This window comes from Rhynchophorus ferrugineus, unplaced genomic scaffold (assembly GCF_030347505.1).
Source record: "Rhynchophorus ferrugineus isolate W39M unplaced genomic scaffold, kcgeb_rfMv2 rfM5, whole genome shotgun sequence".
In the NCBI taxonomy this organism is placed as follows: domain Eukaryota; kingdom Metazoa; phylum Arthropoda; class Insecta; order Coleoptera; family Curculionidae; genus Rhynchophorus; species Rhynchophorus ferrugineus.
Genome location: NW_027472584.1, coordinates 15,887,253 through 15,899,959, shown reverse-complemented (window position 1 = coordinate 15,899,959; position 12,707 = coordinate 15,887,253). Strand labels below are relative to the sequence as shown.

The following is a 12,707-nucleotide window of genomic DNA, read 5'->3' as shown; positions in this document are numbered from 1 at the left end:
AGTGGAATAAGGGTTTTATATTTTTTTGGTAGATGCATGACATTAGGTCGCATCTAAATCCAATATCATCAGACATAGATCCGTTATAAAAGGTACTCTTTGGGAGAAGCAGTCAGTGCTAGTCGTTTGATGCATGTTATCGGTTCTGTGCTCCGTAATGTTGCTGTACCATCTTTTCTTACCAGTTCTTCTGGCGATTTTTGTTGTTTTTGTTGGTGCGTATAGTTGACTTAAATATTATTTCGTTCTTTTTGATATATTAATAAATATGTATTCAGAAAATTATAATTATGGTGAATTTTTTATAACTTAATAAAATAATGTAATTCATTATTATTAAAATAAATGGTTACATCCTCAAGGTCATAGGCAAGTCCTTTTTTTGCAATATAGTGGTTGTTTTGGTTTATTATTGCACATTATTCCACTAGACCTTTTGTTTTATTTAACAGACTGTGTATAAGACAATAAGACTTATTTTTATTTATTAAACAATTTTAAAGAGATGTATTTCTGCATATCATTTTCCAAACCTATACTCATATTATTTTAAAGATATTTTAATTTAGCTATTTTGTATTTAATAATTGTTCTTTGTTGTTTAAGATTGTAGACCAAACTCGAAGGTATACAGATCATATTCAATCCCACCAGGTGTTGTGCCAGTTTTTATTAGATCCGGTGATAAACCGCTGAAAGATATCGATCAAGATTTAGCCGACGCATTTGATTTTAATGCACAAAAGCATGGAAGATTGGCCTATGGACGACCCCTCTCTGACTTATCGGGAGATAAATCAGAACCGAATAATAATAAACTAAGTGATGACAATTTTATTGATAGTGAAATCAAATCAGATATAACGCATATCCAAAAAATACCAAAAGTTTAAAGAAATTTGTATATATGAATATATTTGTTAAATAAATAAAAATATTGAAATCAAGACTGATAAATTTTATCTTATCAAGAAAATCGGGTTGTACTGAATAACATGTTAGTAGTGTTCCTAACTGGTATGTATTTTTACTGATTATTCAGTTATGTATAACCTAGTCATTATATTATATTTAATTTTGTGTCGTTAGGTTTTGAAATGTTGTGAGTTGTCTTATATAAGTTATAGTAGACCAAATACCGATTTTAGTACGGAAAAGGTTTTTAAAACATTTTCCTAAGCACAAATAAGGTGTGTTTTCATAATCAATCTCATTATCAAATGTCAATAATCTAAGTGACAATAATGTTATTCACAATATTATATATTTTCACATAAATTTCACTTATTTAATGTCATTTATTACACATAATTTAAATTATTAAATAAGTACATTAAATTCTATTAATATTAATAATAATGATCACTACGGCAATGATGTTTCAATATAATAGAGTCGGTTAATAAGCTCAGACAAACAATTATTTTAGACATACAAAACAAAAGTATATTATTATGATAATACATATATTTAAAAATCCTCTCAAATTAAACTAATGGTTTATTGCAATCCTCTTGAATGAGATGAGATTTGATTTTTAATTTATATATTTTGTGAATATGAATAACACGTTTCTATTTCACCAAACATAATTCAATACGGAATATAGTTGATTGAATAATATTATGCATAATTCCAACTCATTAAATGATTGATAAAATGCAATTTAAAATAGGAGATGCACAATCTATGCAATTGACAAATTGCATAGGTTGTTCTAGCTTCTTCTGGCTTACCAGTTTAACTATATTATCCACTTAAATTTGGAGAATTATAAAGAACAATGAAGAGCAGAATATATAATTTTTGTAGTTATCAAATATGATAAATAAATTAAACATTTAAAATAAAACATTTCCAAATCAATTATTGGTTGAGTCTACGAATATAGTAATGTTGAAATAATGTTTTGATTATTGTATTAAAGAAATGTTACCTTTTTCTGGATATCAATAAATTATAATAATTAACATATTGAAAGAATTATATCAAAGAGAAAGTATCACATCATAAATTACATCTCTTTAAATATTTGAGGTAATAGTTTTCTAGCTATTCATACTATTGATTTAAACATTAAGTTGAACTGAATTTAATCAGAATTTTTCAAATTATAATATTTCAATAAATAATTTTTTAAATTTGTATTTTCTACCTTCTTATGTAACAGGTACTCTATACATTAAAAACATGTATACGTTTTCAATGTAAATTGTTTAATTTACACTGAGTTTATTTGAGAATAGTTGCAAAATATCTCAGATCAGGTACTTGCTACAGTTAGGGAAATTCCAATATTTAGTAGTTGTTTTAGCATTATTTTTTAACTCATATCACGTATCAATTCTTATTTTATCTTTTATCTTATTACTGCTTACCATAGACATTTCAACAATGAGTATTTGTAGATTTTAGGTCATGTTTTGCTTTCTTATCTAGTAAGTTTGCTTAATAAAAAGTTAGTAACTTATTATGTAGGTTGATCCTTCTTAGTTTTACCATAAAATAATTATTAATTTTATACAAGGATTGTGAATGAATTTTGGGCAACTTTTTTATTGTTTATTGTGAAAACTGTACATGTTTGTTTTTCAAAGTATTGTTATCGTTAGCTAATGTTTTTTAATTATTTTCGCAGCATCTAAGTATCAAAAGTCAGCTTCTTGTTTCATTAGAAAAGTATTCTGTTATAACACGTCGCATATATCAGAACAATTGGTTATCAGCAGCAATTCCAATTTCGTCATTTGCGAACGTTTTCGCTTAATCAGAGTTTTGTTTTATTAATTGTATCTTTCAAAAACAGGCCATTCAGATAATTTTCAGCAATATTAAAAAAAATAAACTTGAGGAGTAAAATTTCTTTACACTTTAGAAAAACTGTATTCGGTGTAAAGTCAAAACCCAAACTTAAGGAGCTTCAACAGTATAGTTCTAAATGCAATAAAAGTTGAATCATCTATTATAAATTCATTAAAATTAATCCATAATCATAACATATTATATATTTTAAATATTATATACATTATATATATATATATATATATATATATATATATATATATATATATATATATATATATATATATATATATATTATATTTAATATACTATCAACATGAGTAATTCATTTTTGTGCAGTATACGGTCATATGTATAAACTATTAACAGATATTGTGTTGTGTTCAGGTTTCAGTTTAGTTCAACCTTGGCTTGTTCTACAGCTTATTTAATCAAGCAGATATGGGTGATGCGGAACGTTGTCCGACTATAAAAAATAAAAAAACACAGTTTAAGATGGTTTATTAGCTTTTTCTTTTATTTTCTATTTAACTTGGTGAGCTTTAGGGTTATGATGGTTTATATTTTTAAAAAGTATCATCATTATCGTCACCGTATCATCCGTTACCGGCACTCAGGAACTGTCTATTTTCAACCAATAGGTTGCTGTTTGCGTCGCAGGACTCCGAATGTTATTCATAGCAGATTACATTTGGCTATCCAACTGTCCCAGACAATGATAGTCGCATATTTTTCAGATTGCTTTCTATTATCTTGAGCCCTGTTCCTCAAGTGTGAACTAAGAAACGCATTTGAAAGAGCTTAAGCTTACAAATGTCGGACTGTCAGACTGATGATTTTAGAGAAGCAAAAGTATCACTTTTTAAAAATTAGCGGCGCTTTCTCTGTTCTAAGTTAGATAATTTTCAAGTATAGGAATTGATCATTGGCATTATTTTGTTAAAATGTAGTTTATTTAAGTTGATATAGAAAAAATTGTGGACATTATAATACGGAATTATTGTTAATAACACGGACAACAGTTGGTTACACTTATTCTTCTTTTGGGAACTTTTTTCGTCAACAGCCCATGGGCCATACTGATGGAAACAAGTGGTAGTTCGAAAGAATAATATTTGGAGAATACAGCAAATTGGCTGTTTGTTTTTCAATTCATCATGATTGCCTTTAATAGTTCCTTACAAACGTATACTTACGTTATTAATACTACGTTTGTATACTCCTCACTTATGTATCTATTGAATACATTCTTCTGATATCATTAAATACACATATTGGATTTTTATCTGATATTTTTGGTTTCTGGAACTCTTGGGACTGTTGCAATAGATCTATTATTCATTATTTTCGGCAAATCGATTAAAATATCCTTTTTTGTCGTTGAAGTTATTTGTAAATTATCCAATCCCTTCCTTTTTCTACCATTCTAAAAGTTTTAGTCATTTCTGTATTCTTGATCAGTCAACTCTCTATCGTTTAGATAATTTTTGAAGTGTTTGATACGCCCTAGCTGTGTGAATTTCCTCTTAAATATGATGATTTTTAGCAATATGTTTTCACATTAAAATAACGAAGTAAAGCTCTATGTAAGATAATTTTATTTGGGGGGAATTTGACGTATTTGATAATATGTATATGATGATAATAGGTATTAAATTATACTTTATTTACTATTTAATTAAAAGAGATGATAAATTTTTTATTTTTTGTAATCCTCGTATTTCCAAGATGTGATCGTACTTGTTAAAGTATAATTATGTTTTTTATGCAATACCGTAATATTAATCACTATTTTAATAAAAACGGCACGATTTAATCTTCGCTACTTTTGCTATTTTTTTTTAAATAAACAACTTCCGGGTCGAGCAAACGAATAATAGTAATTACCATCATTGTTATTTCGAAAAATTTTATAAAGAATATTAATAAACAATGACGGAACAATCGGACCAAAGGCCATTACTTATACGTTGAGATTTAATTGATATTTTGACTTATAGCCAATTAATATTGCTTCGTGACTCATATGAAATTCGTTAAATTCATCTGAGAAATAAAAGACATTTTAGCTTGTAAGTCATTTTAAAAGCGACAAAATAATCATTTTTATTTTATGATCTAAGAATGAAGTTTATCGAAAATATTTTTAAACATTTTTCTTGGTAATTTATTAAGAATTAGATAACCTTTATCATAGACAGGTATTAGTGATTATACATTTGTGATACTTTTAAAAGGGATTATTATTATATTAATGTCTATATATTAAATGCTATAGAAAATAGGTGAACATACATCTGTCGTATTCTGAATTATTGAGAATAAAAATAAAATATAACGTAGCTTAATAAGAATGATTTATGTCTGATTAATGGTTTGACAAGTAACAATACAAATCCTGAAGATTTTAAGACAAACATAATGACTTTCTATTTTTCTGTGTTACCGTATATGCGTTTAAGTTCTTAAAAACATTAATTTTAATTAACATCATAATAAGTTCGAAACCCATGTCCGATGTTCACGTATCAAAATATGATAAAAAAATCAGATTATTGAATCTATTCTCATCATTTTTCAGTTTAAAGGGACATTCATTGAGAAGAATTGTTCTAATAAATATTAATTAAAATATTATCCATCATTTCCTACAACTTTTCCCTCCATCTTTCTGACAACATGATCATATTGTATCGAAAGAACCATGTTGGTTTGGCAGTGATATGATCATCGAATTATTTTCTATTTCTTCGTCATTTCGAAATTGTGTCAGCCAAATAGTATATTTTTCGCAGCTCTTGTAATTTGTGGTCAAGAGCTTTCATGTAAGAGGACGAGTTTACATCTGTTACTGTTGTTGCCATTTTTTTGCAACAATGCGTTCTTCAAGTAATTCAGCTGAGGTTGTGGAGATATCTACAGTAACAGTTTCGGCAAGATTTTATGACTATCATTTTTTGCATACTAGATTCCCATTTCATCGACATTTACAACTTCCTTGTGTTGAAACGGTCCGATACAACATTTTCACTAAATTCATGTGGCAATCCTTCTATTGGATCTTTCTATCTCATTCACCTGCTTATTGTAATTTTCATTAATCTACTAATGTGAGTTTTTACAGTTTACTTAGAGAATATTTACCTTCGCTTGTATTTTGACTAATATCATAAAGATTCTTGGTTTTGGGGCTGTTTGTTTGTGATAATAGATAAAAAATATTTATGTTATCAGTTATATATTGTATATATTATTGATTTCGATGATTGAATCGATGTACGACGTTTCTTAAGATTCATTATTTTACTTTTGGAGATCAATGCCATTATATTTTAACGTTTATCAGGTTATTTGGTTGTTGACTATGTTTGGTTTTATATTTTCAGACTCTTTTTATAATATTCCTAGTATTAGCTCTTTCTTTATTAATTATAAATATAATCTGGTTTTTAAAACACGAGATTCGAAGAGTTATTTTCTCGATGATTCTAATAATGAAACCGTATCCTAAATAATATTGTATGAAAATAGTGGTAAAATCAGAATGAGTATAATATCTTCAGTTATCGAAAAATAATGTGAGCGATATTTACCTGTACTTAAGAACTTCATCATTAACCATAGACATCTTTAAGTTGTATTCTGGAATGATTTAGTAACTTCGATATTGGATTTCCGATTGTATACCCAGAATTACGTTCATATCATCAATTATTCCAAAACATTTTTGTTTTGCCTATGATTTACGAATATAGTGTGAATTTTAATTCAGAAAAATGTTATTATTATTTTCCGTCTACTATTCTAAATTATATAGCTTGGGAGAGTAGTAGATTTTTAAATAATTTATTTTACATTACTTTTTGTTTTTATATGTTTAGTCTTTCGAGAATTCGTTTTGTTTTACTAATAATTTGTAATGTTTATTTTTTTGTACAAGATGTGTGTATCGGAGTATAAAAATAAATGATTAACTAACTGACTTGGTTGGCGCAGTGGTTAATACGATAGGATGGTCTTCTTACTGTTGTGATAGTCTCGGGTTCGAGTACTGCTGAGCCATGGTCCTAAATTTATGTTTGTAATTGTAATTGTGACTCACAAAAAAGTGCAAAATCTGACAAGGAAAATTATCCCAGTCACCCAGCCAGTCATCAGAAGTTGCTCATTCGACAGAAGGCTTAATGTCGAGGACTGCGGTTGCTAAAAGAGAAATGTTTAACTAAAAATAGTTTTATATATAATATAACCTTTAGAATTTTCCTACCCCTGTGTTATTTTGTGCGTTGAATTCGAAAATAATAATTAAAAATATTAATTATTTTTACAAATTTTAATATTTCAATATCAAAGACAATATTAAAATTTTCGATGCTTTATTGACTCTAGTTCATTCAGCCCATATAAAGGAAACTTGCGATAAAATCTCATGATTACATGCTGTGTGAAAGCATAATGAATACAAAGGAAAGGGGGGCTTGGATATCGTTTAAAGAAGTTGTGACTAAGATTCTAGGTAATGTGAAAGTCCACAACTATTAACTTATTGTAGCTAATATGATAGACAAGTTCAGAATTCTTGATTGTCTGATCAGCTATAAAGTCAACTTTTTGCACAACCATTTTTACTTTTTACTGAAAACTTGGGTGACGTGAATGAAGATCAAGGAGAATGGTTTCATCAGGACACAAAAGAGATGGCGAAATGATATTTATCAAGTGATGAAATATTAACGAGTTCGGTAATTAATGTTGGTTATTTCATAGAGGAAGCTATGCAAGACCTTTTACAGAGAAAAGAAAAGGAGACATAAAAAATAAGCACCTACATTTGCATTTTATTAAGTTAATATTACTGTATCTGATGGTTTGTTTGGTTGAGTTGGCACAGTGGTCAATGCAAGAGGATGGTACTCCTTTTATTATGATAGTCGCGAATTATAAACCTTCTGAGGCATTGTTGTAAATTTATTTTGTCATAAGTGGTTGTCCTTAAGGCAAGAGTGCAAAATCCGACAAGGAAAATCATCCCAGTCACGCCAGTAACCATGCTGGGTAAGACCGGATGTTTTCTGGGATGATTTCTAAGTTGGTCACTCGCCATTTTGTGTTCACGACTTGTTTGCGATAGGTCAAGTCCAGATAAGCTATGTAAACATATTTTTATAGCTTAAAAAATATGTAGATTTTTTTACTCTTTGTGATTCCACAATCTGTCCTATAGGCAATAAGTATTTCTTATGTCTATATTATATCTACATGGCATGTAGAAAATCACTTCATTAAGCGATCTCTCTTTTATAAAATATTATCTTAATTAATTAGTCTTAATCTAAAGCTTATTCTAAAGTCTATATAGGTCTAGTAATCAAATTAGATGGTGTTAAACGTTTTAGTCTATGCACTTCACTATCACGTCCCATATTTAGCTGGTTAGCGAGTATGTTGGGATGAAGGGACACTGTATTTTGGAACCGTTGATTGATGGATATGTTAGATTTGCTAGCGGTACCCCACAGTTGGATCCCATATGACCAAATAGGCTTGAGTATAGACTCATATAGCAACACCTTGTTATCTAATGATAACTTGGATTTGCGCTCGATGATTCAATACATTTGATATAATTTAAGTCCAAGTTGTTTTCGTTTAGAGAGTATGTGCTTCTTCCAGGTTAGGCGTCGATCTAAGTGCATACCAAGATATTTAACATGCTTTGCTTGGGGGAGTTGACGATGATTGATATTCACTGGTGGACATGTTCTTCTACTCAGAGTATTCGTTACATGGGTGGATTTTGTTCCATTGGCTTTAATGCGCCATGTCTTCAACCATAATTGTATTTGATCCAGGTGGGTTTGTAGGTGTATTGATGCTGTGACTGGATCTTCATGGGATGCTAAGATTGCTGTGTCGTCTGCGTATGTTGCCACAGTAGTTATTTTTTTGGTGGGCAGGTCGGCCGTATACAGAAGATACAGTACTGGACCCAGTACACTACATTGTGGAACTCCTGAATATATGGAATTTAATTCGGTATGTTCATCGCCTTGATTTACAATAAAATGTCTACCAGTGAGATACGATTTTAGTAACTGATAGTCCGGATGAGGAAGAAGTTTCTTTAGTTTAACCTGCAAGCCCGTAGGCCATACTTTGTCAAAAGCCTGAGATGATGTGTGGATAATTATCAAAAAACAACACCATCATGGTTAAATGTTTTTTTACCTCAAGGAAAATTACTACCAAATTCCATTACAAATTTTAATATTTTTTAATTTACACGTTTTTAAATTTACAAAAAAACACTAATATTTGATAAAATTATAGTCCTTATTATTACACTGTTCTTAAAAACTGAAATTCTTTATTATATTATATAGCTCTTAATAAAGTAGGTGTGCCAGATAGAAGTTTTAAAATATATAGCTTAGGCAGTTTATTACATTTGACTTATCTATGGCTCAAATGAGTAAATATTTTTATCTAATCATTACACCTAACACATTATCTAAAAATTATTAGTCACTTAGTTAATGTATAAACGTTTGCAGGTTGAATAGCAGAACAAAACATGAAGTTAAACGCATTTTTACTTATATTAACGATTTCAGGTGTATTTACTCAGGATAATGCAGGTATTTGCATAAGGTAAATATAGAAACTTATTAATTCAGACATATTTATTTATTTTTAGAGAATGGTGTTGCAAAATTACTTTTGGATTGTTACAATAACACTGCCATACCAGGTATAACTATAGCCAATGAAAGACCACCATCAAGTATAAATTTATTAGTGGAGTATATAAGGAAGTTAGAAGATGCTAATCCGACGTTAAATGCAAGAGAACTATCTTTGCAAATAATTCAACGGTATGTTGACATTAATACTAGGTTGATCAATTCAATAAGTTCGCGAAATATACATGAGGAAAAATTCCTCCCAGTGGTCTTGTAAAGTCTGTACAATTGTTCAGCTATTAGCTTTTTGTTTGATAAAGCTTTTGCGTTATCTTGATGACTAATTTTTGATTCATGAGTAATTTTTTTTCATCTCAAAAAAACTGACACCTGGTTAGTGGATTGTGAGGATATTGAAGACCTAATTCTCATACATACTGAATTTTTTACTAAAACTTTTAGGCTTGTACTAAAAGTCTTTTGTTTAATAATACTTGTTTAAAAACTATATCCTGTAATTTTGCAACGGTTTCACTGTATGATGTTCAATTTTTTCCGTTGTTATAAATGCCCAGACATGTTAATTTTAATTAAATTACCAGATTGTGATGAAATATTAGTTATGTGCTTATGAAACGTGATTTTTGAAAGATATATTTAATCTTTATATGTAAAATATATTATTTATTACTACACAAACACAGAAACCAGTAACTTATAGTAACGAACTAGTAAGTGTAGAAATACAATAAATGATATTTCTCTCTGTAAAATGTGGTCTAATTAATAAATAAGTATCAAAGCATTAATAAAACATCCTAGGCGGCTTGGTGGCGCAGTGGTAAAGGCCAAGGGGCGGTCCTCCTACTGTTGCGATAGCTCGGGTTCGAATCCTGCTGGGGCATGGTCGTAAAATTATGTTTGTGATTGTTTAAAATTTGTGAATGTTCTACGGAAGAGTGTAAAGTAAAATCCGACAAGGAAAATGATCCCAGTCACGCCAGTAACCAGGCTGGGTAAGACCTGCATGTTTTCTGGGATGATTTTCTAAAGTTGGTCACTCGCCAGTCGGTAGGCTTAATGCTGAGGACCGTGGAGTCCACGTTAAACTTTAGGTCCAGTCCAGATAAATCCATAGTTGGTAAAAGGAGACTTTAAAATATATATAAAAAAAATCCTATTTTTTTGTAAATTCAATATTTTATGGTAACACATATTCTCGCTAATTTTGTGTTCCGTGCCAAAAAATGACATAAACAATTAACGTATTTTTGAACCTTCATTACTGTTATATTGACGATTCAATAATGGCAACCATTAATACTACAATATCTAGTGAACAGAGAAGGTAGGGTAACATTGGAGATATAAGTTTCAAAGTATGTACAATAATACGTGAACAAACATGATCTTGTAAAATTGATTTGTGAAATTGACTCTTTATATTAGGTCTTCTGATGTCTTAGTTTGTGTAGAGCTTCCAATTATCTATCTTCTCTAGTTGTTTGACAACTTTATCAAAATCACCACTTTCAAAACCTCTAAGTTAATATTTACACGTTTTTTATATACACAGAACAATACACTTTAGTTTGCGGAAGAGGTGATATCAATCGATCTAACTCTTTTTTTCCTTTTTAAAGTACTATACATAATAGTTCATATATATGCACGTTTGGGTCTTACTGGACCACGAGATATTAGTAATCTTTTCCTCTTTTCTCGGCTCATATTGCTTTCTATTTCTCAGAATGGGGTCTTCTTCGTGCATCTGACCACTCGGTTCCAGGTTTCCTGGATTTGTCTCTCTGGTCCACCTCCCAGTCGAAAAATTTCTGTATAAAATCCTGTCTACTCTATATTTCTTGTTATGTTATTTTGGCTCTTTTCAGATCCCCCTTAACTGCAGCGATCCATTTAATTGTTTCAACTTTGGCCTTACTCCAAGCTTCATAGTTCCATTCTTGTAATATGTCCATAAGATTTTAGCTTGTATTTTTTAAAAATATTTCAATATCGAATGACAACCTCCTTGATCTTGATATTTTCATCATATTTTTGTGCAGTTTTCTTTCACTCAGTTGATTGTCACCAGCTATTTACAATTTGATATATCGTTTCTGTTTAATACTATCGTTTTTCTATCATATATATTAAGATATATTGAAATATATAGATTGATAAGGGCGTGGATCTTTTCCAGCTGATTGATCCAATAATAAATTTGAATCGAAAATATAAATTAACATTTGTTTATATGGATTATGCTCAACGCTATTTATTGTTAAAAAACTCTTATTTATTAGGCTTGAACTTGTTTTAGTCTGTTCCATGATGAAACTGATTCAGAATAAATAAGTTTTTTCACTTTCAATTATTTACCTGGAATATTTGAGTATTTTCTGGATTAACCACGTAACCAATAAACAACAAAAATATCTATCTAATAAAACCTTTCAAAAACTCTGAAAAGGCCAGTCTTACTTTTATCATTCATTACTTCATCTTTCTGAAAGTGGACCTATTCTTAGACATTTTCAGGGAGATGCTCGAAAATGCTAAGATTACTATAGCTCTTTACATATTACATCTTGTTAAATCCTTTCAGGTTAAGACAGGATGGAATTACTTGGGCTGACCGGACAGTTGATGAACGTTTCGGTGTACCTTTCACGTCAAGTAGATTAGAACGATACAAATTTAGAGTGTTTATTTCACGCCTTATACCAAATCCTGAAACAACGCTCGATTTTGGAGAATTGTCGGCACCAGAAAAGGTATAGTATAAGGAAATGGAAATTAAAACAATTATAGAGTGACTGTTTTTCTTTTTAGTGTGCTTTACATTATATGATATCAAACACAATCGATGATTTCCGACGGCCAAATGAAGCAACTGAATGTAGCAAATCAGCTCGATTCACCTCGAGGATTATAACTCGAAGAGAAGCCGAACCAACTAATTCTGATGTAGAATCGATATCAAACATAAATCCACATGGGTCATTAGCGCAAATCAACAGTAATACTAGCCAATGTCCTATAGAATTGGGTGTGACATACACACAATTCGGCGCTATTAAAACTGGAGATGTTTTGGCCGGTATAGCTGCTGGACTAAATCAACAAAGTGTCGATGGGGTTGATAACAGATATGCTGGTACCCTCGTAGGTATGATAATTAGAATTTCAAATAATTACTATTAAAATAATTGACATTTA

The 12,707-nt window shown here is 29.9% G+C and overlaps 2 protein-coding genes across 5 annotated transcripts in view; both read left to right on the top strand.

Moving 5' to 3' along the window:
• The window catches only part of LOC143197282 (uncharacterized), a 45,988-nt gene that overhangs the window by 23,438 nt on the left and 9,843 nt on the right, over positions 1 to 12,707 (top strand). For 2 of the 4 annotated variants that reach the window (XM_076405608.1, XM_076405609.1), the window contains exons 2-5: positions 9,357 to 9,440; positions 9,500 to 9,677; positions 12,094 to 12,262; positions 12,321 to 12,657. In XM_076405608.1, the coding sequence (XP_076261723.1) occupies positions 9,377 to 9,440; positions 9,500 to 9,677; positions 12,094 to 12,262; positions 12,321 to 12,657 (748 nt within the window). In that variant the 5' untranslated portion in view covers positions 9,357 to 9,376. Of the gene's footprint in view, positions 1 to 1,137; positions 1,191 to 8,734; positions 8,839 to 9,356; positions 9,441 to 9,499; positions 9,678 to 12,093; positions 12,263 to 12,320; positions 12,658 to 12,707 lie in introns of those variants that run through there. The other 2 variants (XM_076405607.1, XM_076405606.1) reach the window with 2 other exon arrangements.
• On the top strand, positions 55 to 947 carry LOC143197299 (uncharacterized). Its single transcript, XM_076405654.1, has 2 exons — positions 55 to 215; positions 607 to 947. Exons 1-2 carry the CDS (start codon positions 134 to 136, stop codon positions 891 to 893), a joined length of 369 nt encoding a protein of 122 aa, XP_076261769.1. The 5' UTR covers positions 55 to 133; the 3' UTR covers positions 894 to 947.